Raw genomic sequence first — 14,162 nt, 5'->3', positions numbered from 1 at the left:
AGAACTTGTTTCACGGTACTGTTGATATGTGCTTCAGTAGCACTCTGAAAAGAATTGATCATTAAAGCTGAATGACTGCAGGAAATGCTTTTACAGTTTGCAGAGTTTATACTGGGAGTATTTACCTCTACTGCATCCATCTGTGGTACAGCTTCTTGGTAATCCCAGTGATTGCATTACATGTTCATTCAGAAAAAGGAATTCATCAAGATTAAAAACTTGGTGTGAGAAAAACACTATAGCTATATTATAGCAATAGCAATACCAAGTAATTATAAATCCATATTGTGGTGGAAAGCGTGCATAAAGTCAGCAATGCCAGCATAAGGATTCATTGCTAGGCAACAGCCATGCTCTGTGCAGCATCCAATTAAAGTACCTCTGTGTTGAAGTGGCTTGTTGATTGTGTGACTAATAACGTGATGGTGGTGGAGAAGAGAACAGATTTGCCACCTAACGAGGATGGCCAACAAGAAGTGTTTATATGGGGATGAAGTTTACATTTGGGAAGGTGTTGTAGTAGAAATTTTATGAACCCAAACTGCTGTGAAAAACAATCAGCAAAAAAAGGAATAATATTGCAATATGATATATTTAGGTGAAGTGAAATGCTACTGTGAAAATAGATGATTTACACATTACATTATCCCCACCCCCAAGATTCCATCAACAACTCCACTGAGTTGTTGATGTTGCCATTTTGCGTATCACTTAAATCCGCACAACAGGGCACACCATTTTATGCAAACAGTGTTTCTAAATGTAATACAATGTAATCAGATTACTACCGAGGACAAGACAGCGATTCAAGGTGTTGCTATGATGCCAAAATCTTTTTTGTTGTAGAGTTGCTGAACTTCAGTTACTTTAATCTATATCCTTGCCTCATCAACTCCCTAAACCATAAAACTACACACTTCACACATTCATAAAATTAATAAAATAAGGACGGGAGAAAAATATAAGGATGCTATCATGTTGTGCTAGTAGCATACATTCCTCCTACTATTACAGTGCAGTTAATTTGAGGCTGTTAATACAACCATAAAATAAACTCAGGAAATTACCTACATAGATACAGCAATATGATATATATGAGGACTTCTATTTACCTGGTAATAAATGTTGACTGCAAATTTTAGAGTAATTATTTGGGCTTCAGTCTTTCTTTTTTGCAGCTGCCATACGTTTATTTCTTTGACCGGGAACCTTTATCAAAAAAAAAACAGTAAAATGACTGATCTTTTCTGTCTGAATGATTGGAGCATTATACAGCAACAAAGCATGCCTTTGTTGATCTTATCATTTCTCTTAGAAGAGATTATGTTGCAAACATGGGAAACATGCTAGGAATTGTTTTCCCACAAATATAGAGGTGCTTAAAAAAAACTATAACAATACATACACAAAACACAACAAGGAACACGTTGGAGTCGCAAATTAAGTCATTTAAGATTTAATTACCAAACAAAAAAATATATATATATTTTCTAAGATGCATATACATATTTTTATTTTTTAGCGTTGTTTAAAAGACATTCACTCAAGTGGGTTTATATTAACTATTAACCAACTTTGTAATATGTATAAGAATATGTACACTTCTTTCTTCTGAAGTATTTTAATATGTAATCTACTGTCTGCAAATACTACCCCCCTCCCCACCCCCATTTCTGTTTTTTTAACAAAAATATCAAATAAAAATGCAGACATAAACCGTATGTATTGGTATGTACTGTTATAATGTGCATTACAGTTAATGCCACTGATACACATTGTGTTCCCATCTGTGCACTCACTCCTTGCTCCAGTCTGAGGAATGAGCTTATTCTATGCTTATTACTGTATTTCCAGGGGCAGTTTCTATTTATGCAGACACATGTTCAGCATAAAGGAAGTGTTATGAGCAAAATAGGAAAAAATTGTGTATGTGTCTGTTTGTGTGTGTGTGTGTATGAGAGAGGTTTTGGACATAATCTTCCCTATAGCTACTGCACCTACGTTGTTCCCTGTAATGGTTTTAGAAGATTATTTCTTCCGGGAATAGCATTGCTCCATTCCGCATTTGTGTATTTTGCCATGTTTGTGAATGAGCCATTTTGATGGATCAGGGTGGAACGCACACAATGTAGAGTAGGCCAACATTTTGGCTTAGAGACGGATTTATTCTGCAGAGCTCGACACTTTGTTCTTGGCCTGGATTTTACATTTTATCTGTTTGTATGTGTGGGTGGGTGTGCATATCAAAACTAGTATCAGGCTGTTAGAGACAGTTTAATACTGGTACTGCTCTCGCTTGTGTGAGATTAGCTGTGTATTTACTGTGTGTGGGTGTTTGTGTTTATTGAGTGTGTATGTTTATTTGAATCGGCATTCGTGCTTTAATAAAAGTCCTATGACAAAGCTCCAATTAAGCGATAGGTTAAGGTGGATGACCGAGGAAGAGTGATGAGAGGTATTTTTTTAGGGAAATCTGTGTCTGTTTCAAACACTGTGACTGTAATTTGTGGGGCAAATTTGTGAAATTGTACTGCAGTAACAAATGAAGTGTATAACTTGTGCAACTTATGCAGACATATCAACACATGTCTGCATCTATCAGCTAACATATTAATCTTCAGGAATTAATTCTTTTAATGGTTTTCATTTGTACCATTTCTCAGCACTGCAGTAAACCACCTTTGTGTGTTTTGTCATGCTAGTTTCTCATTCTGCTGGTTTCTTTGCTAGCAGAGGAGCAGAACCATGATGTTAGCAAGATACTATTTGCATCCAAACCAAGAAAGTCAGTTTAATCCAATTACCTTTGATTGACTTAATTTTTATACAGTCAAAATTGTTATTTTTGGGACATTGCACTGACTGTTTTTCAGTACGTTTTTATCTTAGTTCGTCAAGTTATGCCATTTATATTTAATTGAATATAACATAAAATAATATGGGAGTGAAACAAAACCCGCTACTTTGTTTTTTCTCCTTTTAATGCACAGTTAGTTCCCTTTTTATTTAAGTAAAAAAAAACTAAAGAAGTTTAGCTATTTTTTTAACTTAAATACTTATGTTCTAATCATTTTTTTATATACTAATTTTAAGCTAATTCCTAAACAATAAATAATAAAATGTAATTCACAGATTTAAATTTTATGAAAATGCATAATGTTTAACCTTCTTTGTGTGTTTATAACTTCTGTATTTTTCTTGTAAATCTTCTCTGACAAAGGCTGTAGATAATTTTATATTTCAGTTTGTTGCAAAAGGTTGTTTTTAAATGTTGTTTCTAGAAAACACTTTTCTCTGTGGCACTATCAGTTCACATGTTTTGTATAAATGTTATAAGGGTTACAGCAATACTTTATCATTGTAGTTCAGTGTTCTGAATAGAAATAGAAAATATTAGTGGTACATTTCACACTTCAGTAGGCTGTTATTATTAAGCATTAGTTTAAGCAAAGTCATAATATTTTTCAACATAGTCCATTTTGAAAGAAGTCCTACTGTGATAATCTCACATCAATGCTGTGCTTGCATGTCAGGTTTATACTGAAGCTGCTGGTGGTTTTACTTTCTTTAAATTCTCATGACAGGGGCAAATAAACACACAAGCAAATTAAGTATTTTTTTTAATGTATTTTCAAAGCCTAATGGCTGACAGCCCTTTGTTGTGATGTGACAGTTTGAAACTGTGAAGGAGCTTAAACAGGAAGAACCTCTAGAAGGAGGAAGAGATTGAGTTTGTATGTGTGATACTGCAGACCACATAGGAAACATTTGAATGTCTTTGTAAGTTTGTTAAGCATGGGGCAGTTTGTACGAATTGTTTATTTTGCGTCTTTTATAATTGGCAGTGATTATTACTTACTATACTTTAATTTTTCGGGGATTCACTTTGTCATTGAGGGAACCGTAGTTTCAGCTGGACGTATCTGTTTCACTGCTGACAGCGGTGACATTTCTTCAGAATGCCAAAGGCTCCCCCTTGGTCCAGCTGAGGTATGAACCAGTCTGGGGGTTAAAGACAGAAGGAACAAATCGATGCAGACAAACACAGACTGATAAGCTGCAGGATGTCTTATAGGAAAACTATGGACAAACATACACAATGTACACAAACACACAAATGACCCAAATGCACACACTTTGTGCTTTAATCCATCCCACTTTGCTTCATTTCTGTCAGCATCTTTCAGGCTCCATCTCTCTCTCTCTCACACACACACACACACACACACATGCACACACAAACACAAAGTGGACTTTTTTTTTTTACTTCGGCCCCATAAATAACACAATTTGATCAGTTGGCAGGGTGGCCTTTCTTGAACTTCTTTTTGAAGCAGCCCTGAGGGCATAAAGCACACGTGTGTGTCGCTGCTGTGGCATTCACTGTGTCCCTTTGACAGCCACGGCAGAATAAGAGTCACAGCTTGTTTGCTGGGTAACAGGCTAACAAATAAGCCTCTCAGGGGCAGTGGATACACGAAGTAAAGAATTGGCTCCATCCGCTACATCTTTCTATCCCTTTTAAATAACTTTCTTCTTACTTCTATTTAATTTAGTTTTTTTTTTATTATTATTTGTTTTGTTTCTTTCCCTGCCTGTACTTTTTTTTTTTTAATGATATTGGATTCTTACATCCTTTGCATTTTTCCCCACCCAAAAAGAAAGGCAAATATACACCTAATGGATTGGAGCATGGTAGTGGTGGTGACGGAGTTGACAATGTACATGCACATAACACGGAGCATATCAAACAATAATGCAGCAGATGGGGTTCTGGCTGTCAGATCAGCTCTGCAGCTGTCTGGATAAACTATTGCTGCTACAGCTTCTACTACAGGAAGGTCTTTTTACAGGTACAAGGAGGTGGTGTCAGATTGCTGTTGTTGGCCTCAGATTGGCCTGTGGTATACAGTAACAAGATTTAATGTAGATGTTAGGCATGTAAAAGAAGCTGGAGGTAGGTATGAGGGCTTAAATCTGAAGTAAAATGTTTTTAACCATGTCAAATATTACATTTTTTTTTAGTATATACATAGATTATACTTCCTGCTTCCTGTGTATGACTTATCATCTTGTGCCATTATTGCTAGTAGTTTATTTATTTATTTAAAGTGATGCCTGTTTAAGAGAACTGTAGTAAGTGCTGCAGTGCAGGTATACAAGTGCAACTCTGCTCTCTTGACGTCACAATTCACTCATACCATTAGTTATTCACTAATATAATTGCAGTTTAAGAGTTGCTATGACTTACTGCTAAGCTGGCAGCCTTTAACATAATACTGTAAGTATATTAAATTACTAAAATATGTGCAAGTACAGCAAAAAAGGTGCTTGGTAAATGGTAAAGTTTTAGACTTCAAGCAAAGATTGAAGTTATGGACAAAGGCTCATCTGTGTCTCTTCAGCAAACCATGTTGCCTGAGAGTGACATGCCAATCAAATGCAGATTGGTTGGAAGTTAGCTTGAGCTGAAAATAGAACAAGCTCAGGAAAGGTTATTGTGTAGAACAATTAAATTTAAAACAAACTTGAAATGAAAATTAAGTGCGAGTTGAGTGCAATTATTGGATACACTGAGCAGTAAAACTTTAGGAACGATCAGTTGCTATGGCGTCTGTCCTTTCCACAGCAGTGGCAAACTAAAAGGACTTTCAACAAAAACAGTAATGGATTACATTTCAGTTTTCCCAAGAATCTTTGATGCCGCTATGCAGCAGGGCCAACAACTACATTAGGAAGATGTTGGCACAAAAGACTTATTAGGCGCTTACTCAGATGATGAACTAATTTATCGAACACTATTCAAAAACTCTAATCATTTAGAGCTCCTGTATGTGCATCTCTTACATCCCTTTTCTGACATTTTTCTTTTTCTTTTAATTTCTGCTTTTATGATTTTCTGTTCTAAAGATTTTTTTCTCCTAGTGTTTCATTCAAACCTCTTTAGATTATAGTTCTGTGTAGTTTCAGGAACTTGTCTTGTAAAATGGTGGCAACATCTGAAATTTTGGACCATGCTGACCGAAGAGGCACTTAAGGTGGTATCTCACTGAGCTGTGACTGTTGGGGGACTAGTTAGTGGGGAAAAAAAAACTTTAAAATTACATGAAAATTGCGAGAAAATGTGTGAATTTTCAGCTGCAGTCTCATTGAACTCTTGAGTGTTTGCAACAAAGTGACCAGTTTTTGAAAATCATGACTTATTTTTGTGAAAACTCATACTTGGCCATGCACATTATTTTTTTATCCACCTCAGCTTGCTTTGTATCCACCTTGGCAGCTATCCCCACACTTAGTATTTAATCTACTGGAGTGCATGTTTGAATTCGAGATAGCAGATTTGGACCAGTTTTTCAACTGTGTCATCATTGTAGTTTTTAGACCAGGACATTTGCCTCGGATGTTTTCTGTCAAAGCAGAGCTCCCATGAAGGTGTCAAAATACAGCTCTAGGGTTGGAGACGCCTGTGGCAAAATTCAGATGTGTATTGCAACAGGTTGGAGTCGCCTATGAAAACTTTGACTATTTCAAGTTGTTCAAAAGCGAAAGGACTGTGTGCCTCTGCGACTCACTCAAGAAAATTGAGAACCATTCAATAGTCGCAAGACATTCTGGAGACAGTCGGGAGACTTCCTCATGAATGCTGTTTGCCTTTTCCCCGTTTAATACATTCCTGTTATGATTTTTTTCTTCTCCTTTTTTCTGAATGCAGATCTTTTTTTGTTTGTTTGTTTGTCTGTCTTGTTTTTTTGATAGCTGTGAAGTCCACCAAATTCTCTCTTGTAAATATAAACTTAGTTTGAGAGGCCATTAAGATTTGTGAAGTTTGTATGTTGTACCCTTATAGTCAATAATGTTTTTGTTTCTGACCAAAGTAACTAAAATTGGCTCAGATAGAACAAAAGCAAAAAGTTAAGATGTTATTAATAAAGTGGTCATAACTTGCTTCTAATAGATGCAATTACATCACAGTGTAAAGATTTACAACCAAAATTTAACACAGAATCACTATGAAAATTAAAAGCCCCAAAAAAGGACCTGACCAGAGTACTACCACGAAATGTTTAAGTCTGCTGCCTTTTCTGCTTTCCTGAAGCCAAACCACACAATACTCCATATGCACAACAAACGCTTTGTCATGTAATTTTAGGAGGAATATGCAGCAAGTGCAATTAATATACATGATATACCTGAATCAAAATGGATTAAATCGAAAGAATGTCCTAAGAATGTCCATGTTTACCAGGTTTTCAGAGTGAGCCATGGTTATTGATGCTGCTAAGCGAATTTTGTTCTGTCTGCCATATCCATTCAGCCACTAGGCTGGCTGAGCAGGGCCACTGGGTTGCCCCATTTGCCTGTTAATGTGCTCATCCATTTGTACCAAGTTACTGACCATTGAGTGTTCTGCTGGAGTCGTAGCACATTTTATTGCACAGCAACAATGCTCCTTTGTAGCATGGCGTATAAAGAGGTACAAGCAGAAAGAAGCAAGGTGTGCAGACTCGTGGCTGCTGCTGTCTATTCCCCTCAGTGTCAGGGTTCACCTCCTCTGCTGGGGCTCAGCAGACTCCTAACGTCACGCTATCTGTTTATATAGAGGCTAATAAGAAGGCTGGTCTTCGTCCCAATACAGCGGCTCAGCATAATGGAATAGAGAGACATAATGCTGCTCGAGTCAAACAGTCAGCAGAGGCCTTTAAATTGCTTCCAATCCCCTTAACAAATCTGATGGAGAGACTATGAATAATTTGAGGGCTGTTCATCTTTTCTCTCCTCCTCTCTTTCACTTTACAGCTAAAGCAGTTTAAACTGTGAATATATCAGTTTGGATTGGATCACTTTAATTCACTTTTTTTTAATTAGGGACTTCCAGCTAATTTACCAGACTGATCCACTGCAAGTCCAGTTTATGTTTCATTTTTCGAAGATTTCATACAGAAATTGCTGAAGCCTTGGTCTATAATGAAATTTTGGCTTTAGTCCTGAATGGATACAAAAATCATATCACTGACTCCAGTCACAAACGGCAAGAGAATATGTCCAACTGGCATCAATCTGATAATCTGATAACAATCTGATAAACATTAATTTAAAAGTAGGTAGTCAGTTTATGGTTATTTTTGTTTGTTTATTTTTTCATGCCATTCCCCTAGTCCCGTAAAGGAAATTGGTGATATTAGAGCTCGAACAACAAAGACTTGAAACTGTCCCAGAGTGTAGTTACTGGGACATAAGCAGTAGATCATTTGGGTCCTGCAGGTTTTTGGGTGAAGCTTGCCTCTGACAGATGATATCACATCCCACCATGTCTGTATCTGTAGAGTTTGGAGGCTGGGAGGAAAATTTTACAGACTTCTTTGAACATAAATACTGGCATGTATTGGCATTCAGATTACAGTAACTCTGTAAATCTTAAACTCAGATGTCTTTGAGGACCGTAAGGAAATCAAGTGGCTTTCTACACCTACACCTAGACTGTAGAAATTATGATGATTAACATATTTATTTATTTACTTATTTAATTCACAGATTTGGTTGAAAAGCTGGTGTTTTATTAAGAACAGCACATAGTCAATGAAACTTTTGTGCTTTAGTTGACATTTGTTTGTGAGGAGGCATCCAAGGCGCCTGCATTTCCTCTCCAACACAGCAGCATGTGCTGCAGTTTACCTCGTGGAGCTGTTTGTTTTAAGATACTTGAGCTGTGTCAGTTGGGGTTTTAAAAGCCCGTTATTAGGAGCAGACACACTTGTAATTATTCTGTTAGTATGAAAGGACTAGCTGATTGTTGATGATTGGTTGGATCACAACCTGATGACAAATAAATTCACAGATGCACACACACACATATATACACACACATGCACATTTAAATAATACCCTGAAATCAGCCAGCACTGTGTGGGGGTGGGTGTTTGTGTGTTTATGCACACAGCTCATCATAAACATGCTCGTGTGGGTGTAAAGGCATACATTTTGAAGTGTCATTTGTGAGGAAAGACAATTTTAGCACAAATAAGTGAGACAGAAAAGCCTAAGTGAATTGGTGAGCTTTGGAAATAATCAAGTGATTAGAGATTAGCACTTCTGTAATTTATGAATTGGCATGCTTTTGCTTTGTAGTGATTTGTTTTTGTAAAGCTTTTTAGGTACACCTTGAGCATGTTTTCCTTCCTGTAGGAGCCTATCTTACTCTTTATGTGTGAGCTTTATAAATAAATGTATGTATACATTTTTATACCCTGTCTAGTTGTAGCTTCAGCCTTCACACTTAGCATATTTTGAATTCTCTGGCAACATGACATATTACTTAAAGCTCTAAATCCCCGTAGCTGTTACGCAAGCCCACCTTCTCACCCACAAACACATTTATGTGCTTCAATTATGGATGCATCTTTCTTGAGTGGTGGAGGATGACAACTCCATTAGCTTGAGCTTTAAACGTCTGTATTTGCTCATTCTTCAAAGAGCCAGATCAGTTCTGTCGCATCATTCCAGGAGTTTATTACTGTAATGATGATAATAAAATGTTGTTGCGTAACAGTCAAAAGAGTCAATGATCAAGTCAGTAAGTTTTTTTTTTGTTGTTGTTGTTGTTGTTTTTTATTCTGCATCAAAACAAATAAATAACTTGCATACATGATTGTATGGAATACAATTTAGACTACATACTGTGACAAAAAGCATCAAAACTTTTGATAAAAGAACACTTTTTAGGGGTGGGAATCTTGAGGCACCTCACATTTAATTTCACTACAATTCAGAGGGCTGCAATGTGATGACAAAACAATTATCAATCCTTTTTGATTATTTTGATGCTTCATCCTCACTTCATCCCTGTGTGACTGCTTGGTAGTCTTAAATCTACTGGTATGTCTCTACTTCCAAAAGGTTTACTTCCAGTTGTGCATCTCACTCAGCTGGTTTTGTGTGTGTGCGTCTGTTATGTGCACACCATAGACCAGTGGTAGGCAATCCTGGTCCTCAAATGCCACCATCCTGCATGTTTTCCTTGTTTCCCTTTTCCAACACACCTGATTCAGTGGTTTAATTACCTCTTCATGTTCTGTAGAAGCCTGTTAATCACCCACTGATTGAAATCAGGTGTGTTGGAGCAGAGAAACAAGTAAAACATGCAGGATGGTGGCCCTCGAGGACCAGGATTGCCTACCCCTGCCGTAGACTGTCCAGGCTCTGCACTTTCACTCTTCAGAGTCCTGCCTTTTATGTTCTTCAATATTACCTTATTAATTAACATTAACAAAATCAATTTTTAACATTTGAAAATTGATTCTCTATTTCTCACGTTCATGACAGGATGCGTCTCAGAATCAATTTTACCCCCACCGCTAATCTTTACAGCATATAATATTAACTGAAATGTGAAGGCCAAATGCACATCACGTTCAAGAAAGCAAGTTGAAAATTTATAATTATAACTATTGTATAATTTCAGGAGACTTTACAGAATAAAGTTTGTAAAGTTTTTTATTATTATTTTAGGAAAAATGTTTTGGGCTTTAGAAAAGGGACAGGAAAGCTGGCAATAAAAGGGAAATCTGCAGCAAAGTGCAATGGGCTGAAACTTGGATGTAGAACAGCTACATTGAAAACTCAGGGGGGTCATTCAACCAGTTAAATCAACTGGCACCATAGGTTTGTGGAATCTGAACAATCATGGAGGAAAAAATAAATAAAAAGGAGGGTTTTGATCTGTAAGAATATGAGGAAAGATTGTGAATATGTTCACATGGGGTATTGATAGCAACACTAAAATAGTCATAAAGAAGTAATATCCGCAATTCTCAAAGTGCTGTAAAAGAAATTGCCATTTCAGCTTTTTATTTTTCTTGTCATTTTCTCCCTGCTGTGTTACATATACTGAAGCTCCCCTGCACCCACACCCCTCTTTTATGTTTCTTATTGTGAGAGTGTATCTGTAGCAGATTTCCTGCTGGGAAGTTTATGTGATAATGGCTAAAGTAAATGACATACAATATTGGCATATCAATTCACAAAATGTGAAAAAAGCAGGAGCGTATGGGAGAGGTGGGGTAGGCCACTTAGCAGTAGAGCCAGAGGTAACAATGATGTCATCTTCTTTTTATTCCATGCTTTCTGCAAAACTAACATATAAAAAATTCCAGAGACCACATTTTAAAAACAGGCACATATCAACTGCAAATCATTACAAGTGAAATGTACCAGATTTACCAAATAATACCAAGCTACAGTTTGAATTTTGACCTTGACAATATGAAAACAATCCAAGCAGACAACACTGATCAAAAAATCACAACTTGATTTCTCTGAGGTAAGCAGAGTTCATATGCAAGGTTTACACTTTTATACAGTACCGCAAAAGGACAAATCTAATAAAAGTAGCACTCCATAAAGGAATTCATATTATTCTGTCAGTCTGTTAGGTATCTTAGTATGTTGGAAATTACTTTTAGCTTCTACAGCACCAGATTTTAGCTCAATATTTGTAAAAATGACTGCGTTATGGACCTTTTCTGTGGTTGTAAGCTGTGGCAGCCTTCTAAAATAGAGTTGCCACCAAAAGTTAATCAGTTGTAGATGTCTATCAAATGGATGCTTTTTGAGAGTTTCATTCAAATCTATCTAGTGGTTCATGAGATATTTTGCTAAAGAGACTTTTTTTTCTACAGACATTAGAGAGATTGAAAGTGGATAAAAAAAATAGGAACTTTCTCCACAGCAACAATTTTAAGTGTTTACGAGATAAAGATCTGTGTGCATCGCTTTGCTCCACCATGCTCCTCTCACTGACACACCAACACTGCATCTAATCAGCCAATCCCGGCTGGATTCTGTCTAAGAGGCCTGATTGGCTGATTAACTAAGCTCATCAACACACCACCCGTTGTGACTACAAAATGCACACAGCAACACAGAGAAGCACATACACACAGTGTATTCCTGTGCTTCACACAGTGTATTACTTTGAACCCTGTGGAGTGTCTGTGTGAATAATATATGCATGGATTTGTTAATTTCCTTGCCTTTTTTATTTTTTTTAATGCTCCAAGTTCAAGCCGACAGCTTTTCTAAAGTAAAGTTTTAATCGAAAAAGTCTGCATCATAAAGAGGAAAATAACCTAAGTAGTATCAAGTTATCAACCAGCTGTAACAGTTAAAATGTATGTATTGAAAAATCTAAGTTATTTCAGCTGCTCCCTTCTTCAGGGGTTGCCACAGCAAGCAAACTTTCACGGACAATTTAATGCCTGATGCCTGTCCTACCGTAACCTGGGCTCAAACCTGCTACCTGAGGATTACAAGACTGCGGCACTAACCATCAAGCTACCGCAGCCCCATTAAAATATACTATTGTAATGGGGAATATACCAAAGTGGGAAGTCCAAATGCTTTCAGGTGCTGCTAGGAAGCATATTTTCTAAAACCTAGATTTAAGAATAATGCCTAGCTTAAGCTCTATTTAGATGTATGAGGATAGTGCAGATCATGCAGAGATAAATCTTCTCCTCAGCTGAGTCTCTCCTCGGCTCCCAGGAGGACTGTTAGAGAATTCTGAGACATTTCAGAGCCCATCTATTAGAGTACAAAGCTTAGTTCAACTACTGTCTTTAAGTCACTCTGTGTGGGATTTGGCATGTTTTCAACAAAGTTAGGGGTATTGTAATTCATTAATATAATTTTCTTTTTTCTCCATCCTAAACATTTCTGAGAAATCCAACTACAACAATTTAATATTTTTGCTGTCGGCTACAGTGGATATAGCATTCCAGTTCCTTCTATAATGCAAGGTTTCCACTGTAGCCACTGACATTACACATGACCTCTATTGTTCGGGTCATTAATGACCCACCCTTTCTTTTTTTTTTTTCTTTTTCTCCCAATCCATTATCATTTGTATTTTATATGCAGAGTGCAGCAACACGTCAAGTCAAGCTGCGCCCTGAGGCAGATCAATGCCAATATTTATTTCATGTCCAATTACTGGGGCAGAACCGCAGAACATAGCAATGAAAGTAACAGTCTTCTCCTAGAGAAACGTACAGAAACCACATTAGAAGTGCAGCCTGCAGCTTCAAGCTTCAAGCACAAGCAATATGAGTACAAGTGCAGGTTATAGGATTCCAATAGAGCAAGCTACAGGCATTACCAGGAGGTGAACACTCGAAAGCTGAGTGAAATCCTGTTGCTTTGAGCAGCTCTCTCTTCTATACTTTTTCCTTTACCTTTTTTTCCTCTACTGTTTAAATGTATGTATATATATATATATATATATATATATATATACACATAAACTTTTTTTTTAAATACTAAAAACGATTGTCAAAATTTCTCAAATCAGGTTTATTTAGTTTTAAACAAAATCAGTTGTTAGCAGGATGATGTTTTAGTAAGGTTAAATAAGGTGCAACTCTCCTGTAGTGTCTGTGGTACTCTTTCTCAAAACCCCCAAAAAACAAAAGCTCTTTAAAGTTTGATATGACACATAGCTCTCTAGTTTAAATACAACCACATTTGAAGAATTTACAGCCACCTTTACAAAATCAATCCAGGGGCTTGTAAACAATAAATAATCTAAATAGTAAAGTTTGGCAGCATTTCCTTTTCACAGAACTAAAGAGGGCAGCAAAAATATGAAGCATTTTTAAAACTATGAAGCTGTGTATATATAACACTCAGTGTGTCTGATTTTGTGATGTGTATTCCAAATGTTTGAGGAAAGAAGAAATTTGCAGGCAGTTTTATAATCTAATACTGTTATTGGAGGAAAAAAAAGTGATTGATGCTTTATTTTTACAGTTATTAATTATTGCAAACGTTGAGTACTGCTTTTAAAGGCAGCATGTAGGCTGTGGGTTTAACTGCTGCTGATGTCCGATCCTAAACAGAGTAACCAACAGTTGAAGAAATGGAGGTTTCTTGCGGGTCCCTAATTCAGACTGTCACGTTATAGAGACTGAGGCTGACAGGAGTCAAACTGTGCTGTTGCTCCAAGTGCTATACAACATTTTGTTCATACCAGTCTTTTTTTTCTGTCTGATTTTTTTTCTCTCTATCTCTTTCTTTCAGATTTATTCCTGACAACAGAGGAAAATAAGTTTGAAACCTGGATCAATAAGGTAATAAACTTTTCTCTATCTACTTAAAACGCAATGAAG

General features: G+C 36.7%; 1 protein-coding gene across 1 annotated transcript in view; it reads left to right on the top strand.

The window, feature by feature from the left end:
- The window catches only part of itfg1 (integrin alpha FG-GAP repeat containing 1), a 130,166-nt gene that overhangs the window by 7,928 nt on the left and 108,076 nt on the right, over positions 1-14,162 (top strand). The window contains exon 7 of the mRNA XM_017425854.3: positions 14,074-14,123. Within this exon, the coding sequence (XP_017281343.1) occupies positions 14,074-14,123 (50 nt within the window). The remainder of the gene's footprint in view (positions 1-14,073; positions 14,124-14,162) is intronic.

The sequence above is a fragment of the Kryptolebias marmoratus genome, linkage group LG15 (genome assembly GCF_001649575.2).
Source record: "Kryptolebias marmoratus isolate JLee-2015 linkage group LG15, ASM164957v2, whole genome shotgun sequence".
NCBI classification, from domain to species: domain Eukaryota; kingdom Metazoa; phylum Chordata; class Actinopteri; order Cyprinodontiformes; family Rivulidae; genus Kryptolebias; species Kryptolebias marmoratus.
Note: the sequence above shows the minus strand (reverse complement) of the source record. Positions and strands in the feature narration are given on the sequence as shown.